Below are 27,535 nucleotides of genomic sequence, written 5' to 3'. Positions count from 1 at the left end.
TTAGCCATCAGAATATTTTAACAGTTTATTCCTCCTCCTCCTCCTCCTCTGATCTGCTTTTCTTTTCTCTATTTTTAAAGCAAAAGTCAGTAATGATTCACACTGGTGAGTCCCAGACCAGTACTCAGACTTCTCCATTAGCACTCATTACCTCATTTTCCCTCCTGCCTCTTCTCACTGCTTCCTTAGCAGTGTTGGACCTGCCAGTTCTTTCAGAAATCTGATATGAAGTAACCACTGGCCCTCCACCCAACCTCTCTCAAGCTGTCTGTCCCTATATAAGAGGTTTTGTTAATTCATTGTCACTTTAGGGTGCTCTCTTTATTCTTAGCATCTTTTCTTTGAAATCACTACTGATCCTGTTATGTCTAAAACCTTTTCTCTACAAGTTTTTTTTCTTTCCAGTTTTGAACAACCAAGGCTTCGGCAGGAATTAGAAACGACACCAGATTCCAAACATATCACAAAATAGTGTATTTTGACATGCAAGACCATTATCCGTGTGCCAGATGCCCCAGTTTCATCAAATTACTCCATTTTTTCTATGCACTACCCCAGTCCCTCAACACTTCCCAGGAACTGAAGCATGTTGCTTGTTTGACATTGCCAAAATATCCTCCAAAACAGCCCGCACACAAGCTGTTATGATATGAAAGTGTTCCCACCTCTCTTGGATCTTAAAAATAAAAACGAAAAACCTGAAGATTCTTCTAAATGGATGAGAAAGGTCGGTTACCTTGTAAAATCCATTTACCACCAGATTGTTTCTCAATTTCAGTCTTCCTGTGAATCAGACTGTGATTTTCTACCTCACAGACAGCTTACTCTTGAGATTTTCTGGCTAACACTCTTGGTATCATCTTTCTAATTATGATAATGGCCAGACAACCGTAATTCTAAAATAGAAATGATTAAAGAATATTTTAGTTTGATGAATGAACACAATAACACTCATCATTTTTCTCAAGAGTAGACCTTTATACACCCCTCTGATCTCTTTGTATCTCCAAGCTTGTATCTGTGTAATATAAACGGTCCTGTCTAGGGCCAAGGAGGAGTCTGTTTATTAAAAGAGAAAGTAAAACTACTTTCCTACAGTTCCCCATTAAAACTAGTCTTTGAATAAACATCCAAGACAGCCTTGGAATTTCAGGAATGAGAGAAGAGCAGTATTGAAGGACTGCCATGACTAAAGTAAATGGTCATGTGTGCAGAGATCCAGCTCAGTTCGTGTTAACCAAGTCCACGGGGACAACAAGCTATCAGGGTGTCAGGCTGGCATCCAAAACACAGACCTGGAGGTGTAGCATTTCCTCACCTACTCACTGAAAGATGCTTTAAGTTATTTTCCTCTGTATTCAGGAGGCTGCTGCAATCTGTAAGGGTTAATCACAAAAATTATGGTCTAAGGTCAGGTTGGAAAAGGCAAAATAAAATGAGTGTGTAGTTCAGTCATTACTTTTTAAGACCAGTAACCTGTGAAAATTGATTCTGATTTGGTGCTCTCTAAAACATGCATTAAATTATTAACAAAATTTATTTTTAAAGTTATGCTTCCATAAGAGGTTTTGTGAAACTTAACTGGACCGAACTTCCAAACAAGTTGTCATGAACCATATGCTCATAAAACACTTCTAAATACTTTTACATCTGCCTCTCCTGTTGATTCCAAGTACCTTTGAGGGACAATTTAAAACCACCTTCACTTCTGAGTGTTTTAGTTCTCTCTAAGTACAATATGCCAACATGATGTAGGTAGACAGACCCTTTACTGTGAACCCACTACAAGATGTGTAGCATTCTCAACCCCTAAGTAAATAATCAAGACTTTGGCTACTGACCATCACTTTTCTTATTTATGATCTGAGCAGAATTCAGCAGCAGAGATTTTAGTCCTCCCTGTATGTCATACTAGGAAATAAAATACACTGCATTGTGAAAAGGTAGCCATGATTCATTTAAACATTATAAACCGTCTTGAAATTCATATTTTTTATGAGGAAAGAAGGGAATAATTAATGAAATGAGTGAACGAAATAAAAGAATGAATGAAAGCAAAAAGGTATTTCTGGACTGCTTCCACAGTGAAGCTTGACAAATGCAAGTTTCTTGGAACATTTTTGTTAGCAATACTAGAGTTCATGTATAATCATTGATTTTCAGTTACTCAGTTTCTACAGAGAAAGAAGAGCATTTGCTTGATATATTAAAACCTCCAGCACTTTTCAGTGTCTACAGTTCTAAATTCCTAAACCGAATTTCCCTAATACATCTTCATTCCTCGTATGAGGATCATCAACAAAACATGTCTATGCCTCGTGGTTGCAGGCAGTGAAGGAAGTAATGTTTATTTTGCTTTATGGAGGAGAACTTACAATAAGCTTCTCTTGTGAAATTTGCTTACAGCATTCAAAGGGTCAGGACCCTCTCACCTCAGAGGAACTTCTCATCTGAACGTAGGAATATCCCAAGTCTGGCCCATTCCAGGTTCAACCAACAGTCTATTTCGAGCTCAGCCTGTAAAGTTTTGTGCGTGCGTTTGGACCTGTGATCGTTTTGTTACGAAAAGCAGAAGAGCACCATCAAACTGAGAAGAGTTAGCTCCCAGAATTCTGCTTCCTTGCAAAACTTAGGGACATAAACCAAATAAAGATTGAAAAAAAAAATATTGCACAGGCAGCAACTACAAACACCTCGGTCTGATCCTTTTCGAATCAAACCACGGGGCTTGCACGACACACGGGTTTGGTTCTCCTCATTAAACTTTGCAGGTTGTGTTTCCTTGATTTGATCACATTAATATATTCACCTTAAAACCACACTGGTGCCTGCATTTGGTTTGTTGCCCAGCAGTAAAGAGAAAATACGTCATAAATTTTAGAGAACATTGAACTTGGTGGTGGTTCAGCAAGATTATGTTTTTCAATTACATGTGATTTACTAACCTGCCTAACAGACAACTTCATTTTACAGAGATGTCCTAAATCTTAAAATCAATTTTAACAACACATTAAGAACTCTCACTCTAGCCTTTGATATATTTTCAGGGTTTTGATTCCTCATGCCTTAAATACTTTTCCCTTCCCCAGTCACTTAATTATATGAAATCACAACAAAATTGTTCTCTACAAGTGACTTTTTCCCCTCTCTCTGACAACTTTTGGAGGTAACTTCTTACCCTCAGACTAAAATTTCAATGTCACCAACTTTTAATTCTACTCTTTGCCTTGCATTTAATGAAAAAAGGACAGGATTGTCAAACTTACATGAAAAATTATTTCAATATGCTTTTCTAGTTTTAGGGATGTAATATTAACTATTCCATGAATTAAATATGCCAAATTTAAAAGGAATTTTAAAGTCCAGTTTCTACAAATTTGAATAAGAGCCAGTCATTTTTTTAATCAAAACCATGTTAAATATTCATTCAAGCTTCACTGTGAGCACTTTTAACAAAGTAAACCCTTCAGTGTAACCATTAATATAGCAAAATCCTCAAATAATCATGGAAAAATTTGTATTGCATAAAACTAAGCCAAATTTTTAGCCAATATGTGCAAAGACTATACTACAATGATGGCTAGCAGCAAAGAGTTCACACTAAAATACAAGTTATTGCTAACAGATAAAACTCAAAGCAAAGCCAGGGTGTGATTACAAACAGTGTGATGATTAAAAAAAAAAAATCTGGCTGACACTACAGTGTTACAGTATTTTTAAAGTATCTTAGCAGTGACAGCTGTCCAAAATATTGTACAAGGCAGGATGACAAAAAAAAATTTGTAGACTGTTCCCTTACTAATTTTATATATTTTATATATATAATTTTATGTATTTTATATATAATTATATATTTTATATATATTTATAAAATAGTTCTCTTGAAGTAGAAATATTAACAGTCAAAAAACAAGATCACTTGCATACACTGACCTCATTAGTGGTACTCAGATCACTACCCCAAGAAGAGCTGATTCTTACAAGGCAGTTAAAGGTCAATGACTTCAAAATATCAATGGAAAACAAACACAGGGAAAACAAAAGTTGCATTACACTGTAGATCATTTGAAACTCATAACATTTTTCCATGCCTGTAAGAGTTGAATAGGAAATCTATTCTGGCACCAAAAGAGAATTTAAGCTCCGAAAGTTATTGTCACATTGTCTAAATACGTGTGTACACACACATCCTTGGTTGTCCAGACATTCCAACAACTCCCATCTACCAAACTAACAATAACAATCTTTTAATTCCTCCTCCATCCCACACATTCATAAAACCAAAATCATCCTGTATTGCCATGGCACAGAGTCTGGAGGTACGGTAGGAGCTTTCCTCGGGATGACTTCAGATAGGGCCACCACACTAGCAAAGGTTGAACTGCTGAATATTCAAAATTATGCTTAATTTAAAGAAGCTAGAATTTCTCAATTGCCTTTAATTTTCAATTTTTGCTTTTTCAAGTAAAATCAGGCACTTAATCGAAATGTCCTTTTCAATAACCTCCACAGTGAGCTACTGTTTCTACATGGACATACTTTGTATATTATACAAAATAGATAATGTTCAATAGCAACTTAAGATGGAGAAAAAATAGACAAAAAAGTTAAGTAAACTTTTGCAAAACTAAACTGTCTATAAGGAAACATGATATATGTGGTAAATCAAGTATTTGATATCCCACAGGACATCCCTTTTCCTGTTTCATTTAATGTAGAAAATTAACATGTCCAACACCATCAGTCAAGAGACTGTGCTTCAGAAGATTCTGCAGTTATGAAGTAGAAAATATCACAGAGCTTTGGCTGAAAGCTAAAGTACCTGGGACTCTTTAACTGAATTAACCAACAGCCTGAGAAATAACGAGCTCTACAGGCAAACAGATTTTACTGGAAAGCAGTGCTATGTTCATGTTTGTCAGTGAGTTCATCAAAGAACGTCACCATTCAGGCAGGAATGCCAGGTAAAATCCTGTGATTCAAAAAGCCTCTTTTACTAAGAAAATAGTGGAATTTGGCATAAAATGCAAAGAAGAAAACCAAGTATTCAGGGAAAGAAGAAAAGCACGTTTTTCATTCCGATGTCCCCTTCGGAAGTGCCAAAGGAAAGTTTTCAGACACAGAGCCCAGGGTACAAACGTGTCCATGGTTGATGCTCTGCAGACCTAAGAACTGACTTCTCTGAGCTCACAACACACACCTGCCACAAACCATCGCTTTACAGATGAGAACCAGGGCAATCATGGCCAAATCCAGTAGGTGATGTGAGCAAATGCTACCAAATCCTCGAATCCTCTGAAGAAGTGAGGCCAGATAAGAGCGATTTCAGGGACAGCTGATTATGGTTAAAGAACAACATATTTACAACAAACAACTTTAAACCATTTTTAATCTTCTCATCTATAAACAAAGTGCTCACAGGTTTTAACACATGAGTTGAGGATGGTTCACAGGCTTGAAAAAATCCCAGGCAGTTCAAAGTGTACACAAATACTGGAGTTTGGGGTCGTTTTAGTTTTAGTAGTAACACAGACAAAAGTGATGGATCACTGTTCCTTAAAATTGATCCTTTCTAGGTCATCAAAGTATTAAAATATGGAGCATAGAGTTAAATTTGCTTTAAAAGCAAAAGCTTTGGAAACAATTTTCTGATGACTTGGGGACTTTCTCTGAAACTTGTAACTGACATAGAATTGTTGGGGATGAAACATTCCATGTTCCAAAGCCTCTTAACAAGCCTTTCTGGGAACCTCAGAGAGTAGTCACGTTATTATGATTCTTCAAAATTAAATTAATTCAATTTTTCATTGTTGGAACATCATTCTAAATGCACAATTAAGATAAATAGTTCTTCCACACTACCCAGATTAACAACTTTTTCTGTACCTAAAAAATTAGTAATGCAAATGTCCAATCATAATAAGGCATATAACATAAAGTACATTACTATTCCATAAAAAAAAAAAAGAAAAAGGAGAGAAATTATTTTAAAACCACACACTGCCAGGCAAATGGAAAATTTAAGTATCAGCCACCTCTCATACACGACAAGTAGGACTGCAAATTACAGGAAAAAGTGCATGGTCAGGTTTCATATCTACTATCACTGAACACTGGCACTTAAAATAAAATAGATACCAATTCTACGTTTATCATCAGCTAAGTAAAATATCTAAAGGAAAATAAAATTCCTATCAAATTCTCCCGTATCAGAGATTGCCAGTAAATGAAAACATTATCATTCTCGGGCTGCTAAAAATTACAAGCCAGTACATCCTCTAAAAAGATCATCAATCGATTCTGACACTACTCACCCCACTGGAGAGGAGCCAACTGTAGATGCTCCAGGACCAACTGATTAAGAACTCCTTCCACACTTGCCTCCCCTTCACGCTTCAAGGAAGGGTAAATTGGAATTAAGGAAAATTCTGTTTCAGAGAGAAAAAGGGCACGTAATATGTACAACTTTTACTATTGCAAATCGAAACTGCAAGCAAGAGATTCTTTAAAGGTTAATGTTGCATATGGTTAACTAACCCATGCACTGACCAACAATAAAAATTACAGCAGTTGATAACTTCAGAATATAGGTACTTAATTCCACGGAACAGTGTTGAAGCAAAGGTAAAATACACCTGAACCATAATAAAACACAAAGGTAAAAAAGTCTGGAAGCTGTAAGAATGCAAAACCTGTAAGTTTGTGGCGCAGGATGGGAATTCAAGATGATAAATTAGGAACGATCTGAGAACAAAAAGGTTAAAATTGAACCAGGCAACACAAAACAGAACAAATGTCTGCTAGGACAGCATTTAATGCTGGCTTGGTGCTAGTTCTGTGGAGGTACAGGGATGTTGGACAATGCAGTGACAGTGCCATTACTGAGGGCAAACATACCAGGACCAGGCAGGCACACAACCTGAAAGCTTTCCTTCCTACCCTGCATGAGCTCAGAAACAAGCTCAGACTGAAATGAGAGAAAATTAGAAAACTGTTGTTCCTCTAAGGACAGCGAGGCACTGAAATAAACTGTTGGGAAAAGAAAAATCTCTTCCAAAAGGGTTTCAAAACAGGTTACACAACAAACACTAAAATAAAAGCATAGGCAATATCGAATGCAACACAGAGACAGGGTCATCCATTTAAACAAATTAACAGTAATTTCATGTGATGTGTCAATGACAGCAATGTGCATTTGTAACAGGAAGAGCACTGGATTTCTTGGTTCCAATTCCCTGCATTCAGGAAGGCACCGAACTCAGAGGGCTTTGGAGCACGGGCAGGTGTCAGCACCATCCTGTATTCAGCCAAGGTTGCACTTTGGTGTGATTTTGTACCATGAGAAGCCCCTGTCCTGCTGAAGGTGAGATGAAGAAGTGGAGGTGGAGCAAGGATGGCTCCTTCATGGATGCACATGAGCTTTTGGTGTGTGTTCTTACACCAGAACTGTCCTTACACTGGCAAAACCTGCATCACCTTCACAGCTCAGCTCATGACTGCACAAAATGGGAGCACCACACAGAAAAATCTTCAGATAAAACACCCATAGGTGAAGTGGTGTCCCACCACAATTAAAGGATAAGCTCGCAGGGAGATCCATCAAGTACTGGAACCATGTTCATCAAACATACAGCAAAAAATGAAAGAATATCGGAGCTTTTATAAACAGCTTCTAAATGTGACCAGTCATTTTTCTGCAAAACTTTGGAAACAGAGGCACATCATCTGACTGCTAGAGTATATACTCACCTACATCATTTAAAAGAAAATAAACAAGTACTGCAGATAACTAATTTCTATCACAGGACATCATTTCACAGGCTCTACATGAGATTTAAAAGAAAAATCTTGAAACCTCAGAACAAAAACAGATCTATCAATTAGTGACTGAGATTCAAGAGCTCAAGAAGATGACAGAAGAGGAAAATCAATATACTGTACAAGATTCTTGCCATTATTTTTTAAAATATTCTCATTATGCACTGAAAAATGTCATAAATAGCACTTCTTTTTTTCCCTAAAAAGACCACAAATAAAGAATTCACAAACCTCTAAGAGTCTAAAAAGCTGTAAACACCATTAAAGAAAAGCATCTATTTGGAAAACTGAAGGCAGCAGAATATCACCTTAGAAGAACATTGTTGCTGAAAAATAAGACTCAGAACACCAACACAACTGAGTAATTTCCACAAAACAAACTAGAGGATAGAGAATGCATAATTGGGATTACTTTACAGAAACAGCAAATAAATAATTCTGTTATCACATCTTTAATGTAAGGAACATAAGTTAGAGAAAACACTAATAAAAAGGCAGTATTTAAAAGACTCTTTTAAACAGTGGCTGCCATTAACTGTAACATTAAACTAACTTAACTGTAATTTACTTACAACTGGCTCACAGTGGGGCCTGGAATATTACAGATTTTTACTCCTTAAAGCTCCATGGAAAGCTTTATGTCTCAGATGACAGTACAGAATTACTATGAAATAGGTGATTCTCCATACTTTATCATTGGCAAGTGCTGTCAAAGCAGATCCAGGTATTCACATGTAGAACATTCATTCTGGAAGGTAAAGCCAGGAGCATCTGGAGTGCTGTGTCCAGTTCTGGGCTCCTCAGCACCAGAGAGCTCCTGGAGCAGCTTCAGTGGAGGGAAACAAAGATAGTAAAGGGACTGGAGCATCTCTCTCATGAGGAAAAGCTGAGGGAGCTGGGGCTGTTCAGCCTCAAGAGGAGACACTGAGAGGGGACCTCACCCATATCTGTGAGTGTCTACAGGGAGGGGACAGAGAATGGACCAGGCTTTGCTCGGGTTGGGGGGCCCAGCAATGGGACAAGAGGAACGGGAAGGAACTGATGCCCAGGAAGTTTCACCTGGACACGAGGAAGAACTTCTTTCCTGGTCAGTGACCCAGCAGTGGAACAGGTTGCCCAGAGAGGATGTGGAGTCTCCCTCACTGGAGATATTCGAGACCTGTCCAGACACAATCCTGTGCCATGTGCTCTGGGATGACCCTGCCTGAGCAGAGAGGTTGGATCAGATGACCCACTGTGGTCCCTTCCACCCTGAGCATTTTGTGGCTCTGTGATTCTGTAAGGCTGGTCAGACCACGCATGTCTTCAGGAAATAACCTGCATTTGTCTAATGAGATCACTGAAAGAAGCAGCACAAGGGAGTTTGGTGGCAAAGGAGAGAACGGTAAGGTTGAGATGCAATCAAAGAAGTTGACTTGTTAAAACAAACTATGTGTTCACATGGACCTACAGGGGCATCTGGAATTCTGTACCATTGATCTTTGTCTCCTGACTATATTATCAGATAATTACATAAAACTGCTCATTACATGAGAAACACAAAACTGAACATTGCAACAAACTCATTACCTTGGAGATGAAAAGCAACCAAAATATGCAGTAAGAAAATGTCAAGGGGACAAGAGACAAAAGCTTAACTCAAGAGTTTGTGTATTTTCTAAGATAACCCTCGAGAAGTCAATGAAAGTAAAGCAGTTGGAACAGGGGTTGCCAATATACCCTTTCATTCTTAGCTCAAAGTCAAAGCCGATAAAAGACGCAAGTGTAAGATCCAGGATTTAAAATTCATTGAAAAAGACTGTACAGATAAACAGAAGCAAAGGTTGCCAAGGTTAAGTTTGACCTTGCAGGATCTCTCTACTTAACTAAACCTCCACACATTTTGCTGAAATCTCACTGTGATCACAAACCTGCTCTTCTGTAGGACTGTTGACCCTGGCCTCACTTCCTACAGTCAAATCTTTGTTACTAACAACACACGCGCCAGCCAGGACTGAAACAATTGACTCCTGGTTTTCAATGTAACTGTTCATATTTAACAACTCAAGACTACACAGTCAAATAGGCCTCAGAGCCAGAGAACTCACAATCACCAGATGCAGTTTAAAAAAACAAACCTAATTTTTCACAGTTGACACCCTTGATTCATGTTTCTGTAGCAACAGAACGAATATGATATAAATTGTTTCATACCAAAAACCTAAACAACAGTCAAGTGAACTAGTTATTTCCCCATGGAAAACTTTGGTCTTCTATACTCTCTGGATTGCCTAATGTGTAGCTGGGTACCCACAATTACAACACAGCAAGTTATCTAAAACCTCCTGCTTAAAAAGACAATACATTTTTAAAAATGGTTTATATCGGTAAGTTACTCATATTTTTTATCCCTACAGCATTCCACATCTTGCATCTTAAAAAGAAATTATTTTTAATACATATCTCCTTTGCAAATAAAACCAGATGGAAGAATGCACATAATGACAAAAAAAATTAGCAAATGTTCATAAATAAGAATTTCACTCATCAAAAATAAATTTACATGATTAATGATCACATTATACTTACAACAGTAGCCCTAATCATATTTTAAGCTTTCTGTTTGATTATCGTTGTGGTACTTCATTATTAGAACTAATTATATACAGTTATTTAGGGTCCTAAATGATAGTTACTTTTTTGCAAACAATTGTTGTTGCTAAGAAGCTGCAGGGAAATGTAAGGAAACCTTCACTGATGTACAGAAGTTCCACAACACATAATATTCTCATAACCAAAGATTCATAATTATGATCAAGATGAAGTCATCAAAAGTTGAATAGACAGAGAAAAATTAATTTCAGTAACAGCAAAATCAGTGATTTGCTGTCAAGTAAATGAGATGGCTCAAGGTTCTGTCTGAGAGATACTAACCTCAGAATCCTGATTGGCTACTTAAGATGATGAAATACAAAAAACATTCATAATTTTTATGTATTTGGAAAAGATGTCAATGTTCAAAAACCTAATAAATAAGTGGAATTTATGAAGATTATTTAGATGAAAATCAATGAAGAAAAGTTCCAAGTATCACCTGAGAAAGAATCGACAATCTATAAACTGATATTTGGGAATTCAGTCAGTTATGCTGAACTATGTGCAGTAAAAAAAAAAATCAGTCAGACATGAGACACTTGCAACAGAATTAAAGAACAGCTCTCAGAGCAAACCTATCTGAAACCTGGGAAGAGCAGCTTTTATTCTGTGAGAAATCTCACCTGCAGTATTGCTCCCACCTTTGGACCCAACATATTGAGAAAAATAGAGCTGTACTGCAGAACAACATCAGCAATATGACTGCAAGAAAAAGTGTTTTGAAAGAAATTTTAGGCAATCAGGTTTAAATATAGAAAAGAAAAAACTGAGGAAGGGGCACAAAATACAATTTAGAAAAATGTAAGGAAACATTGCAAATAGGACAGGCTTCCTATACATCACAGATATTAAGGCTGAAGTAAGGAAAAAAAAAGTTTACCTATTAGAAAAGTTAAAAATGGAACATGATATTCAAGGTGGCACTGGAAGTCTCATTTTTTTCAAGGCTGTTAGGGCCAGGTTTAGAATATTTTCAAGAAAATGACCCCAAAATGTTATAGTCTCATTTCAGTGAAATAGCAATTCCCTCACAGTACATTAGAAAATTCCTCTGGCTGCAATAGAACCTATGGAGAGCAGGAGATGGAGGAAGGAAAAGGAGTTTAGTTTTCAACAGTCATTCTCTGACCCAGCCCTCTGCCTGGCTGCACAAATCACAGAATAATTTATATTGAAAGGCAATTCCAGAGTCACTGTCCAACCCCGTGCTCAAAGCATGGAAAATACTGAAATTGCATCAGGTTGTTCAAGGCCCTGTTCAGAATTTTTTAACATCTTCCAAGACAGCAATTTTACAGCACTTTTGGACAACGTGTTCCAGCATTTGAGCACCCTCATTGTGGAAAGGAATTTTCCTAGCATCTAACTGGAATTTACCTGGCTGCAATTTCGGAACAGGCCTTGCTTGAAGAGCCAGATGAACTTTGTTGACTGCGTTAACTCTCAGGCTTTGAGGTTGCTCCTTGAGGCCCATCAGCTCTCCTGGGACCAAGGGCAGCCTGCTATGCAGACTTCCAGTTTGACAAGGTGTCCTCTACTAAAGTCCAGAGTCATTATCCTGCTACTTGCCCTCCTCACTTCCCTCAGGATAGTGAACTCCACCATCTCAGGACAACTGCAGCCAAGGCTGCCAACAAATTTCACCTCTCCAACTGGATCTTCTTTATTTTCAAGTAGCAGATCCCACACAGCACACACCAAATCAAGCCATGCAGCACCTGCACACTAAAAATGTCCATAAAGTAGTGTCCAGAAATAATCTAACCTGCAATTGGAAGACTTTTTCCAGTTCATCCTGCACTGCTTCTTGTTTGAGTGGTCTGTAAGAAATGCACACCACCTCACTCTGTTGGATGACTGTCCTTGACCCAAAAGCTTTCAGCTGGCCCATCCCTCCTTTCCTAACAATTCCCTGTGCACTCTGATTTCCCCTCCACATGCTTTTGCAAGCTCAGATGTAAGCATCTGACATGGGCCCTCGGTCACACCTCGGCGTGGATTCACTGATTTTAAGTCATCTTAACCCATCACCTTCCCATGTTTCCCCTTCTTGTCCTGCTTTACAGACTCTGAGGCCCATCCTGAAAGGCACCAAGCTCCTTGCAGTTCATTAAGCAGCAGCAGCAAGGGTTATGACAAAAAAACAAAAGAAAACAAGCATAAATAACTTCTTGATGCTATTCCTAGTTTCTGTTCTTCCTATAAAGAATCTGTTCCACCCTCTGAACACTGATAAATATTTGTTTACTCCTCTAAAAATGAGGATCACCTGCATGTGACCCAGTTCTCTGAAATAATTCTGAACATGTTGCAATTTCTTAAGTCAAAATGTAGACTGCACAAATCAATTAAATACTCTGAAGAGTAGTAATCTACAGTGGGTCTAAAAACAGAGCGTGTAAAGTCCACAAAGAGAGGTTTTATCTGCCCATCACTTTCCACCCGGGGAAACATTTCTAACTGCAAGACTTTGAAGAATTCAGGTATAAAGAAACAGTGAAAAGATGAAAATCTTAGAGAACTCAACAAGGGAAGCAGCATTCTAGAAACTTCAAAGGACATTTAGTACAGATGCCTTGATCCATGAGTTGTAATGCATAGAAGGTCCCAGAAGAAAATAAAAATTCCACTGAAAAATATTCAGGAAATAAGAAGAGAAGCACAATTAGTCACCTTAATAGTACATGTGCTCTGGCTATTCCAATTCTGTGTTAAAGCAAACCCCAGCTGTTAAACTGATACCAGATGCCACCCCACAATGCTAAAAACCAAGACAGCATATTCTTAATTTCAGTGATCTCAATACAACTGTGTGCTCAAAGATACACTAAATTACATTATTCCAGATTTTTTCTACATTGAAAGTAAGGGTTTTCATAAGAAAGTCTATCTTCCTAATAATTTTCACTCTATAAAAAATGTGCAAAGGTTGAATTGAATAATATGCTGTTTTGTCTTTACCTTCTCCCTTTAGCCCTCCAAAAGTACATGAAAAATCAATCAAGTTTTACAATACTTTCATAAACGAAGTACTGAAAATCTCATCAATTGAAACCCTTAATATTTCAATGGATAAAGCCGTAGAAAATGGATTTTCCATACTGGAAAATTCTTCTGGTGCTAAAATCCTCTTCCTTTGTGAGCTATTTTTGGTCCACACAGGAATTCCTCATAACTGAACTTCTCACTGCAGTCAGTGTAATCCACACACTTCAAATCTGAACCCTTTGTTTATGTAATGGTTTCATGAGGTATCAACCAATACAGCAAAAATTTAAGAAACTGTAAGCTAAAAAATACAGCCTTTCCCTCGTAAACAACTTAAGATTACTTACAACAAAATGTCTGAACCCTGATCTCTCAAATACACATCCATTTGGTCACGCACGTGGTTATCAGAGAAAAGCTACCTGGGTTCAAAGTAGTTCAAAGATGATGGATTAAAAAAGAGATCACTTGGTCTTACCATTCAAAGGACTTTTGCAAAAATGCCTTTTACAGTAGGAAACATAAGCAACTGTATCCCTTTGCATCCCTTTGTATTTTTGCAAATCCTTTTCCTCTCTTAGCTGTGCTTAGGCTGACTCCTGAAGGAAAAGGCTTATGCAGCTAAACTATCCATCTATTTCTCTGCCTGCCTGTGCATCAGTAGGTCTGAAATAAGCTCTGTAAAACTACTCTGGTGGGAGAAAAATGTCTCAGAAAACAAGTTTCTTAAACTCGGCAGAAGTGAGAGATGAATTTTTATTGGTGCACATCTAAATGTTGCTGTAAGAAATAAAAAGGATGAAGCCAGGGGAGGTTCAAGTCGGACATCAGGAGGAATTTTTCACTGAAAGGTGGTCAAGCATTGGAATGGGCAACTCAGTGAGGTGGTGGAGTCACCAAGAAATGACTCCACGTGGCACTCAGCGCTGTGGTTTAGTTGACATGACTGCATTTGGTCAAAGTTTGGACTTGATGATCGTGGAGGTCTTTTCCAACATTAACAATTCTATGATTCTATGAGAGAGACTGACTCTAGCCAGGACAGGAAACCTGGAAAAGAACTTACATATTTCTTCAAGGATTTTTAAGCACATCTAAAATTTCTTGCCTTCCATTAATTAGAATAGTTTTAGTTCCTGGAACAGAGAGAACAATCACCATAAAAATTAAAACACAGAAACTAATGCTTGCACTCATTCAGCACACAGAATCCATGCATTGGTTTACTAAGGTACTGACTTATATGTCAGCCACAGCAGTTTTGGGGATCAAAACTGGCCTTAAATACATAGCACAGGATGGATGTAAACAGTGTTGCCCAGCAACAGAAATGAGTGAGGATGTATTTTTACACCTTGACAAAATGATTACAACTATGCACTCAATTTCAGCGTAAGAATTCATCTGTGCTACCATGGAATATTTATATCTTCCCATAACACAGACAATTTCTAAGTGAGTTTCGGTTAAATATTGACATTTTTGCATAAATGGAACTCTCTATGAAATCTTGCTTAGGGAATCTGGACTGAATCAGGCACCAGGAGTCTTTGACAAAGCCTGTGCAGGTAATTTAATAATCACAGGATGGTTAAGGTTGGAAGGGACCACTGGAGGTCATCTGGTCCAACCCCACCCCCCTGCTCAGGGAGGGTCCCCAGATCACGTTAGTCAGTATTGTGTCCAGTCAGCCCTGGAACATCTCCTGGGAAGGAGACTCCACAGCCTCTCTGGGAAACCTGTTCCAGTGCTCAGTCACCCATACAGTAAAGATGTTCTTCCTCATAATAGTAATGAAACATCCTTTCAGATCACTAGATAAAAGTACAATTAAAATTACAAACAAACAAAGCATGATTTGATTGCCACTCTTCTCTCATCTCCTGCCGCCCACTATCATGTGAATTTGAGGATGATCTGAGTGAAAAATATAAATCCTCTGGAAGGTGCTGAGTATTATCACATGGCTTGGGGGGCTGCTGGCTGTACAGAATGTTTCTCTGAAGAAAATCATGAGAAAGTGTATTTTTGACAAGCCAAGCACAAGAATTTTTATAGAAATCACGAAATTTATGGCAACACCATTGGTTTATTTTAACTCTAAACCAAATGCAATTTCTTATTAATAATCATAAGGCAATATTTTACTGCATTTAGAATTATTATAGGGATTTTATGTTTAGAATGACTAAGTCATCACACAGGTCCTGCCTAAGCCTTAAAAGGCTACACAAGATTAGATATATTACTAAATCTGTAAATAGGACTTGGAAATAAATTATTCCAATATGTTCTGATTTACTCAAATTCAATTAAAAATATGCAAATATATATCCTTAAATCCAGCTTCATGTATTTCTTCATGATTCAGTTACTTCATGTGGGGGAGAATAGAAAAATTTGACCCTATAAATCCTAACTATACTTCTTCCTCAGCTCCCTAAAAGTTGGGAAAAACACACAGTATTTATGACAGGCTCAATGACTCAGAAAAAGCCATTACAGGATGACCCAAGCATCGCCTAAATAATATACAGCACAATTAACCTTAAGCAGTCTATAATTATGATAAGCTTCATAGTTCTAATTACTTTTCTTTTCGGTAACACTGCTACGAAGTGGGTTGAATTATAAAATAAAATGTGTCATAGGGCATCTATTTATATATTTTTAAAGCAAGTATTTAGGAAAGGATATAATTTTCCAGCAAATATCCAGCTTGCTGTTAATCTCCAGACCTTTTGCTTGTTGCCTTTCTTCTTCCAGCTGCTTTGCATTGGCCAACGGTGTCCCATCAGTAGGGGATTCTGGGAAGCTCTCAAAACTGAACTTGTCCACTTGGATGGCCATACTGTGGCAAAGGAAAAGAAAGGAAAAAAAACCACACAACATAATTTTCACTGTAACAGTTTTTACAGGCATTATTTCTGCAGATATTGCAGGGCGCTGTGGAACCAAGCACTGCAATCTCTGTGCATTTGTTTCAGTGGCACCTACTCTGTAAATTAATGACATATAAACCACATGATTTACGCTACTGAAAACAGAAGTCTAAGCCTATTGATGATGGCCAAATGTTTTACCAGTCATCAATCAACATCTGAATGCCTTTGTGAGTGATGCACAAGGCATGCATTTGGCAGCTGCAACCAGCTGACCTTACTGTGGTTCTGCAGAGGTTCAGCACCCACCTCCACTCCTGGTATGTAAAAGCTCCTGGTGTGCTCAAGACTTGCTGGAAAAGCAACAGGACTGGGCCAAATGGTGATGAATATGCTATTTATAGTCATTTATTAATACCAACCCATAAAAAAGGGAAACAAAATCTTATATGTGAAAGCGTCTCCTGAAGTGAACTGTAACACACTTAGAAATTCACTGCTTGTACAAGCAACTTCCTGAATTTTCCTTACAAAACTCAGGAAGGAAAGACAAAATCAGCACAGCATTAGGGTCTGAATGTGGCCCTTGATTTCTTTATAAAAGGATACTTCCATCTTGCTTAGTGTATCTTAATGAATTACAGATAGTATTAATTTCAATATCTCAGTATAATTCATTGGTAGCAAATGGTTAAATAATTGCTTTATTAAATGTACGGTAAGGCATAAAAGCTAATTAAATTAAATATAGTACACTATAATGCATACTAAATACTTATATGTTAAATTAGAATCACTAATCTAATATAAAAGGGAATTTAGACCAGCTCACATCACATGAAATGTGGTTATAGCAGATCTAATATACTGTGCTGCCAAAACAGCTTTAATTTCCTGAATCGTCTGAAATAGAAAAATAATTAGGGAAGAATTAAAATATATTGCTCTTGAGATGACTTTGCACTTGAAGAAAAGAGAAGAGAGAGCAATAGCTTTGAAAACCATTCATGATGAAAGGCAACTACAAACTAAGAGGGGGTCTGGGAAGGGCATTTCACAAAAACACAGGATTACTATTACTATTTTATCTAGTTCTACTTCTAAAGAAGGAAACACATTCTATAATTGTTGCCAAAAGGAAAACACCAGTAACAAAGGTCAAGAAGAAAGAGTTTTGAAATCCCCCCAGACCAGAAGAGATTTTCAATAATTACCATTAATTTAAGAGAATCTTGACCCTGAAAGAAACTGGGTGAAGAGAGATGGCAACTACAAGCACAAGGAATAATCTAGAGCTGTGAAGTTTGCTGAGGGAAGATGGATTCAAACAGGCCTATCAAGATTGAGCCAAAAATGACACCCGAGGAGAAGCTTCTAATGTTCCAAGACTACCTTCTTGGAAGGGAAGGTGTCCCTGCCCATGGCAGGGGTTTGGAACTGGATGATCTTTAAGGTCCTTCCAATCACAATCAGTGATTCTATGACTAAGGCAAAGGTCTCTCTAAGTAGTTACCCCTTGTGCAGAATTCATCTTTGGTGATCTTCACATGCAAAAGGCAGAGGAATGAATCTATTCCTCTCTTAAGGGAGGCTTCTGTTTTGGCTATTTTTTCCTACAGTAAGAGATCATCAGAAGTTCTTCATTTGCATGCAAAGGCCATCATATGCCAGGCATATTAAAAAGTTAAACGTGAGACGTAAAAGTGGATCACAACAACTGTCAGAATCAAGCCAGAAACAAAGAATGTAATGAAAAACACCCAGATAATACAATCTGAAGAGTGGATTCTGAAAAAATATCAGGCCTGAAACTATGACTAATGACATCCCTTCTTACTGCCATTGAAGTATGAGTTGATCCAGCAAATCCAAGCTGGGTTTCCTGGATCTGGCATGGGTAATGCATGGGGAAGGCACAACTGGAACATTACAAAATCATTTTTAGTCTTTGTTTCCAAGATCACTTTGTCACTCTGTGGTACGTGAGCAGATGCAAACCCAGTACTTCATTTCTGTTATATACACAACACTGCTTAAATTCTCAAAGAAATACAGTTAGTTCCTATAGTTATATTTTAACAAAATTGTCTTAGTTTCTGGACAGTCAAAAATATTTAGAATCCACCTCCCAAGGGACCTGGACAACAGTTCCCATCTAATTATTGCGTCGCACTTTTCTAAGTGATTGGTACTTCAGAAAAATATTCCTGTCTAACAATATTTAATATGTAACTGTAGGCATTCACACTGCATTTCTCTGTTAAAGGATTGTTACTGGCAATATGGTAATTTTTTTCTGGAAATCAAATATGAATATAAGCACTTTTTACCCCAACAGTGTAGAATAAATCCACATCAGCTTCAGGAACACAGCATAGATTACTCTTATCAATGGTTCATTGTGCATCTCTGCTTGAAGTAACTTTTACTCAGTTCTAAGTTATGGAAAACTTCAGAAAACAGGGCTCCCTTTACTCAGAACCACTTACTAAGTTCTCAAATCTTCTAACCATGCTTTTATTTATACTGTGTAAACTGTATTTAGCACAGTGACACCTTATGTCACATGAGAAGCTCCAAAAAAACACCCCCAACAACACACTTGCCAGTTAGAAAGTGAAGAGTCTGAGTAAAAAAAAACTACAGAGAGAAAAGTATCACACAAAACAGTACTATGAACACAGCTGTAGGTAGAATATATGAAGGCAATAAACAGAGATAAAATATAATGTTTCAAGATTACAGATCCACTCAAAGAAAAGCACAACAAAATTAAATCCTGGCTCTTTTTCTGAAACATATCTCCCTTTTATCATCAGTATTCTGCTTTCTCTTGTGCTAAAAATATTCATATCAAGTTCTTTGTCTGCATTTTTTATCAGTAACATTGCTTCGGTACTTATTCCTCAGTCTATGGAATATGTAGTAAATTGGAAGGCTCTGCACAAAAAAACAAAACAAAAAATAAATACCACAACCTAAATCAGTCACTCATCCTTAAAACTGTACCCCTACTCAAACACAGCCTTTTCGCTTTGCTTTTAACGTGAAGATTTCTCCCATCTCCAAAGACACATTTCACCAGTGAGGTGTTAACTAATGGACAAACGATTCCCAAAAATAGCTGACTGAAGGAGGAAATGGATAAGCTGGACATTGGGTTACAATCACCAACTAAAAAAATGGATTTTTTTTAACTTTTTCATTGATCACATGGACTTCACGCCAGAAGAAGCAGAAGGCAGGGAAGAGCAACCTCCTGAACGTCGCCCAGCTTTCTCACTGGGCTGTGCATCAGAAAACCAAGAGTAAAATCTATTTTAGCCATAAAAGTCATCCTCTGCTTCTGTAGTTACTTTACAACCTGTTTCTTGTCAAGAGTTCTCTGCACTTCTTTTCTCCCCAAATTTGTCCTTGTTTGCTGTGGGTTACAAGAATATATGGAATCTATACAGAAAGAGGTAAAAATAGACAATTCAGCTTGAAAGAAGCATTGGTTTTATTGCAAACCACCAAGATAACGATGGCTCATGTTGTGCAAGGGCACCTGTACCTTGCCCTTCACAGTAATTACATATCAGGGAAAGCAGAAAAGATCTTAAAACTCAAAAGTTTAAACATATACTCACTCCAGGAAAAGGGACTAGAATTCGATTTTAACTTCTTTTCCTCATGGGGAGCTATCCAAATTTCTTACTAGATGAGTTATCAATAAATCATGAGATATTTGTATAAAACCACTGCATTATGCAAAAAAAAAAAAAAAATTAAATAACCAATCTTGCAAATGCAAAACAGGTTTTGCTTCTCTCTGGCCAACCTTGCCTGTGCAGGAGGAGGGATAAAGTAACAACAGTTTTCATGAATAATGAAACAATCGTGTTTTGAAACTACTGGGTTTTGTCACGAAACGAGCGCACGCCGCTGTGACAGCTCCTCAAACAACTGAGCATCCTTACAGGGATGCAAATTATTCAAATACAAATTAAGTGAATGAAGAGGAAAAGGTCAGCTCCTCGGCAAGGCTGATGATACGTCTGCACAGTATCGTCCCACGTCATCTGTCAGGACGACTTACAGGGGGAAAATATGACAACTCTCCTGATGGCGCCGCCGACACCTCAATGACAGTTGTCTGAAGTCCCATTAAAGCAGCAGTGCAGAACTACTAAAGGCACCAGACAGCCCATTTCACCACTTCCCACAAAATGAGTTTCAGCTTTACTGGAAATCTTACTCTGCCCCTCAGCAGAAAGGCCTTCGTATGGAGAGACAGAAACTTCCTGCAAAGGGCATCGCAACTCCCGAGCCAGTGCCTTGCACATCCCTCTTGCCTAAAGCTGTGCCAGTTAAAAACCAGCGTCACTGACAGTTTCACAGAAGTGGCAACTGGTAGATAGAATTAATAGGTGATAATTCAGTGAGGGAGTACTGCTGGGAGTGCTGTAAACTCCTGCCCTTGTTCCTGGCAGGACAGCAGGAAGGTCCCAGGCATATCCCATCCCCCAGTGACGCAGCTCAGTTCTTTTCATGTCCTCTTCTCTTAGAAGAGGATGAATCTCTGAAGTGAAATTAATTATGTGATACTCTCCAAATAAAACAAGGTTAAAAGCAGGCATGGTATTAAAAGAAAAGCAACATAACTAGATTTCATCTTTCATTAGGTGAATAAAATACTGTGGCTTAGCTTGGAAGAATAAAATACAGAGATATTCCTTATTCAATTATCCTTAGGAAGAAACAATATAACAGGAACCCAAAAACTCTTCCTCATGGCTAACTACCTATTTAAATACTATCATCCATGGATGAGTTTGCAAGCTGCTTCCATAACTGAAGCTGAGAGGAGGCAGTTGGAGACTTTATTCAATATTATGTTTCCTGTTCTTTCTATCTTATATGAAGTAGACAGAAGGGACACTGAGCCAGACCATGTTACCGCTACTTATGCAAAATGCTTGTATGTATGAAAAGGATAGTGAATGATTTTAAATTTCAGGGAAAGCTTGAAGTGAGGATGATATTCTTGTTCTCACTTCCAAGAGGAACAATAAATGCATAAAGGCAAGTTTACTTTAAAAACTTTGCCTGATTCCATCGTGCAATCTCAGTAATAACGTTTTTATACCATCGTGTTTCAGGTGCACATTAATTCCACCCTAAATACAAGCCCTGCAGCTGACATAAAACTGGAAGTCTATAACACTTCACAGGCAAAGGGGGGCCTCAAGAATCAAATCTCTTGTGAGATGAACACATACGCTACCGTTAGCTGAAAATGAAAATGTAAAGTAACGCAAATTAAACATATTCCTTGTGTTTACATCCAATTATTTCACAGTTTTAGAAGTATAATCTATATTTCACTCACTGTTATAAAATACAACTGTAAAATTCAGCAGCTCAAGCAACCAACAAGTAATGATCTCTCCTCCTGACCTAAAACCGACTGCAGGAAGAAAAACGATGACTTTAATATCTGAACTACGCAGAACAAAAGATAAATTTTTCCATTAATCTTGAGAAAGGTCAATTAAATTTAAAAATTTGTGTTTAGAACCTAATTATTTACTTAAAATAATTGGAGAAGAGATAAAAGTCCAACTATAGTGCTGAAGTCTGCAATATTCAACAGCTTTACATTTATCTGATCCACAGCGTTTCAGACCAGAACAAGTTAAACCAGGAAAGAATAGTCTCACTGTATATAATGGAATATTTGAAAATGGAGCAGTGTTGTTGTTAGCTACATAAATCTTCTGTTTAAATGTGATTATACTAAGCGTGCTGAGACTATAGCTTTTTAATTCCTTGCTCCAAATCTGAAAACCATAAACTGGGAATGAAGAGGCATAACAATTAACTTCTACTTGCCTCTTTTTTCACTCACCCACTTAAATAATTTGGACTCCTATGGCAATCACCATGCAGCAAAACTGTTAGCTACTTAATGAAATCAGAAATTTAAAATAATAATAATAGGAATATCTGCTCTATAAACACACCAATTACCACAGGGGGTATAAGAGACCATTAATAGTCTTTCATACCATTAGGAAATTTGGAAGAGCCTAAGTATGGTAACACTTGAAGATTGAGTTAAATATCCTCCCTTTATCACAGCTGAACCATGCAAGGATTGCAACCTTCTTGTTATCCAAAATAATGCCATACTGTACCTCCTACCTCTCTCTCAGTGGAATAGTAATAATCAGAGACACAAATGTCAAAATATATATGTTCATATTCAGTTGTTCATGTGTGTAATTCAGTATTGCCTTTATATGGCAGAAAGTTCAAAAGGAAACATATGCAAATCAAAAACATGGAATTTTGTGCCAGATATAAGACCAAAAAACCCTCAGTTCTACAGTCATGCCCAGTTATCGCTCCAGCTGCCTGAGTCTTCTCAGGAAAAGACTGAGACCCCAAAACACAGAAAGAAAAAGTAGAGTTGAATAAGGGAAGCAACTCTGTTGTGTTCAGAACATCTTTTTCCAGGTAGCCTCAAGTGGAGGAACCAGGTGCTCACCTGCTGCAACCCCCATCTTCGTTCTGATTCTGCCCACAGCAAGCATTAAGGAACACGGGACAGAAACCCCGAGTGTCTCTGCTCCTGGGACACCCTAAAGAGACCAGAAGCACCAGAAAGGAGCACTGTGGTCTGGCATCATTTCACAGCATAGGCCCTGTCCTATCCAACACTGAGGGTTGTTGCTGGTCCCAGGGCCCTCCAGAATGGTACAAATGGGGTGGAGTTGGGTGTGTGACAGCCTCACACAGCCATGACAAACAGCCTCCTGCTCATGACAAACTTGGAGCATCAATTCACCTTCTCCTAAGAGAAAAGGCATAAAAATCCCCAATAAATCAATGCTCCACTTTTAAAGGAAAGTGACTGTGACACTGTACACACCTGAAAGGGTAATTTCAGACAAGATCCTACTCTAAACCAAACTCAGGGTGCAAAAAGCACCAGGATAGCCTGTACATCTGGGAAATCATTCACATGTGGAGTCCATCTCAGTGATTACTCAAGGGAAAATGCAGAGATACAGAGCTTTATATACATCAGGAAAATGTAAGTTTCTTATAAAGGAAGTGTTTCAAACATTTTTTTGGTAGAATCACAGGATGCATGAACGCTCAGTGTGCAAGAGTACACACTTCACCACGGACTGTCACTTCAAGATAAAATTAGACTTTACATTCATAATGAATTATTAATTTACCAGCTACTTGCTTGTCTTCTCTTTTTATATAGAAAGATAACATTTGCCCTTTTCCCAGAGCACTGCAGTGGAAGTTCACCTCAAGATGATTTACTGTGATAACCAAATTCTTTTCCAAGTCACTGTTTTTCCACAATAACCTTTGTAATTCTATCACAACTCTGCAACCTTCACATTTTCTACATTTCTTAAAGAAGCAAGAGCTGTTCAGAGCAGTCCCTGGTTACTCCCTTGAAGAGTTTTGTATTCAGGTTAGCCGATGAAATGTTTAAATGTTTATTTTGCCACAGACACACCAATTCTTTTCATAGAGAGAGTTACACAGATTTCATTGCAGATTCTCAAGTTCCACAAACAAGTTTTGTGAGTGATGACATACTTAACTAGGCAATCTAGAATCCTTGCCAAAGAGCAAAGCTGGGGGAAAGTCAGGACATCATCAGTTTAAGAAACCAAAGCACCAGAACAACAGGGTGCATCTCCCACCAAAGCAAAGTGGTCCAAGAAGTCTGACCTACAAAACTTATTTTTTAACTAGTGCCAGGAAAAATGTTCACAAATGTGAGTGGGGGTGCAAGAAGCTTTTTAATCATGCTCCCTAAATCTTGGTTTACAGTGAGTGTGTGTCACCTGAGGACGAATACAGGTTCCCTAGCAGCCAACTGCTCAGCATTAATAATAAAAATTATATACATCTCACTCACATGCACACAGTTTCACCTAAGCAATTTTTTCCCCCAAGACACTGTATATGGGATAAGTTTATTTAATGCTTCCTCCGGCAATAACACCTCTGTGTATTTAGAAACACTCTCAGAAAACAGCTATTTTCAGAAAACAAACCAGTAGGGATTGATCACCCTGGAAAAGAGAATGTTCTTGGGAGACCTCACAGCAACCTTTCAGTATTTGAAAGAGGCTTGCAAGAATAAGATGGGGGCACATTTTTTTAGCAGGACTTGTAGTGATAGAACAAGAGGTTTTAAACTGAAGGAAATAATGGTTAATAAACCAAGGTGTAGCTTCAACTGCTTCTGCTGCTCATTATAGTGAGCCTTTGGCAGCCCTGGATCCAACTCCAGCCAAATGCAGAGCTGGGATTGTCTTCCACTTTTATCTCATGGCCTTTCTATTGATTTACCTCTGCACACTTTGCCCCACATATTGCTGTGCTGTGTTAGTTGTCTGATGTGCTCTAAAATACTCTGGTATTTCAGCCAAAACTTCCCATTTGGAAATCACCACATCCTACCAAACAATTGCCCTGCCAGGTGCCCTCACATTCAGTGAGCCGTGACCTTGAGCTCCTACGGGAAAGGGCAGTGAAGCCAAAGGGCCACCAGACTCAGATCTGAACACTACAGCCAGAAATCCAGCATTTATTTAATTATTATGATGGAATGATACTCCATTTGGAGCAGTTGACTGCCACATTAACCTCCCTCAGTCGATTAGGGTGGTATAGACATGGTATATGGACAGTGACTGCACAACCCTGTCCAGACAGCGACACAACCACCCTCAACGAACTAAAGCAAATTAAAAAAACTTGTTAAAGTCAAATGAGATCAAAAACTTTTACTCTTCTCTCCTACAGTTCAGAAATAGTTTGAACACAGTAGTCTGGATTTTAGAAAGGAAAATTTCACCTGTCAGCAAAGTCACACCTGGGAAGCTTTCACAGAACATGTAGCTTCATAAAGGAACTCAGAGGTAAAAACAGGGGATTTGGTGTCACTAATAAAACAGCATTTCTTACCAACTTCATATACACAAATCTTTTACATGAGAATGGATTTCTTCACTACATTTGGAGGAAGTGAGGGAAGGGGGATTAGAAATACTGCAAGTTATGAGCAGTCAACCAACGGTGTGAGACAAAGACACCTTGGTTTTACAGACAGACTTCCCTGAGCGCCCTTTGTTACCATGGCAAGCACAAAGCCCCCAGCTGAGGAAAAATTTAAAACAAAATGCCCAAAATATGATCTTTCAATTAAAAGTTTACATTGAAGATACCACTTGGAGTCTGCTACTACACTTCTTTAGAAGTTTCCTGATTTTTAAGGCAAGATATTCTTCCTAAAGTGAGGAACACTCTAAGAGGATAAAGCAGGTATATAATTTTTCACTTAAGTATTTCACTCATGTCTACTTGAAACAATGCTTTTAAAAGACCTTCATAAACTTAGAAGGAATTGCCTCAAGTAAAACATTAACTTAGTATTTAAAATGCATAAATATTGAAGGTAGGATTAGTTTCAGCATTTAGTTTTAACATAGACATTTATTAAGTCTTTTCATTTACCTAAATCTAAATTTTATGAACTATAACAGAATATTAACCAAAACTCTGTGATTCTTTGTTTCTTTGTAGTGTTCCCTCATAAAGAGATAAAAAAGCCCAGAAGATGATGGTATCTAAACTTCTGTAAGACACTTTTTCCTTCTTAAGAAAAGGGAAACTGCAAGATAAAACTCAGTGGTACCAAGACAGAAAACAATTATTTGAGATCTCTTTTGTGAAAATTACATACACTTTCCACTCATTGACTAGATTTTTCTTACTATATAAAAACCCAGGCATATTTAGATTTAGGCATCCATTTCAATCTGAATCCCAGTTTAGGAATCAGACTTATTCTCCCCATATTTGCACTTCCAGCTTATGAAAGAGTTGAAATTCACTGGTATATAGATCACCTGCATGTTTTTTTCTTCAAACCATGCTGTGCCATGAGATTCCCAGTTCCTGGAAAGAAGCCAAACCCCCCAAAAAAATACATTGAGGGCCACAGTTATTAACATACACAGAGCTTCAAGCTAATTTGACAGTTAACATTTTTTTCTTTATTCTTTTCCATCTACAAAGAACAATTTAACACAGAAATTCCAGAGCTATATTATCTCAAAATGACAGGCTACTACTGCCAGACAAATTGTACCTCAAATTGTACCCCAAAACTGTGTAGTAGTTTTATAAACCTCTCCGTGCCCAGCTGAGAAGCTGCCTTGGTTCTGATGCACTAATTTGCTCTGAGTGACTCAATTATAGAGCTATAAATGGCTTAAAGGGTTAATATTAAAACTGGAAGCATATTATATTAAAATTGGGTTTATATTTCCTATGCCAAGCAAATAATACTGTAAAAATACTAAGTGAAGATTACACGACCTGCTTTGTTCTGGAACTAAGCTTTTTACACAAAAGATTTCCTTTTTTATTGCTCACTGTCCTCCATTTCTCTTCTTCCACACAACTACAAAAGAGATGCCATCAAGCAGTAAATTGAGGAATAAAGCTGCAGAGATTTTTTTTACTCCCATTTATTCCCATTGAGCCTCCCTCAGGGATATACAAATTGGAAATTGCTAAATTATCATCTAATAGGCAGAAACAACGTAGGCGAGACCAATTAAGTAAAAGGCAGAAAGTTGTATTACACGTGTAATTAAATTAAATTCTTTGACTAGACTATATTAGAATCATTCCAAAAAAAAAAAAGACAAAACTCGACTTTAATCAGCACATGACACATTGTGTGACGTGTCACTAAAACAGTACATTAAGAGTTTTGATATCACTAAAAAGAGCATTTTTCTTAATTGTAAATCAAGTTACTTCCAGGTGGTAGGAAATGGGCTAAACAGCAGCATTCCCTCCTAAATACACAAGACTCTAAATGATGCATAATTGAGTACAAAGTCATAAAACAGAAGTTTTCCTTTTTTTTTTTTTATTAGCTGTAATATCCTTCAGGAAGGTACCGACACATGTTTTTTCCACAGGGACTGTTCTCTTACAGAAATCCACACACTCTCACAGAACACGGGAGTGACATAACTAGGGATAATTCTGGCTCTTCACCACAAACATCATCAAAAATAATGATGCAGTGTGGGGAGAAAAAATTGCAAACAACTCTGACTTTCAAGTTTTCTGGCTCTTCATCTCTTGCCATTTTCAGCACTGAGACAAAA

General features: G+C 37.8%; 1 protein-coding gene across 4 annotated transcripts in view; it reads right to left on the bottom strand.

Moving 5' to 3' along the window:
* TRAPPC9 (trafficking protein particle complex subunit 9) overlaps positions 1-27,535 on the bottom strand; it is a 449,139-nt gene that overhangs the window by 233,460 nt on the left and 188,144 nt on the right. For all 4 annotated transcript variants that reach the window (XM_050327783.1, XM_050327777.1, XM_050327790.1 and 1 more), the window contains exons 20-21: positions 16,138-16,291; positions 6,315-6,405 (exon numbers count right to left, since the gene is read on the bottom strand). In XM_050327783.1, coding sequence (XP_050183740.1) covers positions 6,315-6,405; positions 16,138-16,291 — 245 coding nt within the window. The remainder of the gene's footprint in view (positions 1-6,314; positions 6,406-16,137; positions 16,292-27,535) is intronic.

This window comes from Myiozetetes cayanensis, unplaced genomic scaffold (genome assembly GCF_022539395.1).
Source record: "Myiozetetes cayanensis isolate MyiCay16 unplaced genomic scaffold, myiCay2020 scf1, whole genome shotgun sequence".
NCBI classification, from domain to species: Eukaryota; Metazoa; Chordata; class Aves; order Passeriformes; family Tyrannidae; genus Myiozetetes; species Myiozetetes cayanensis.
Note: the sequence above shows the minus strand (reverse complement) of the source record. Positions and strands in the feature narration are given on the sequence as shown.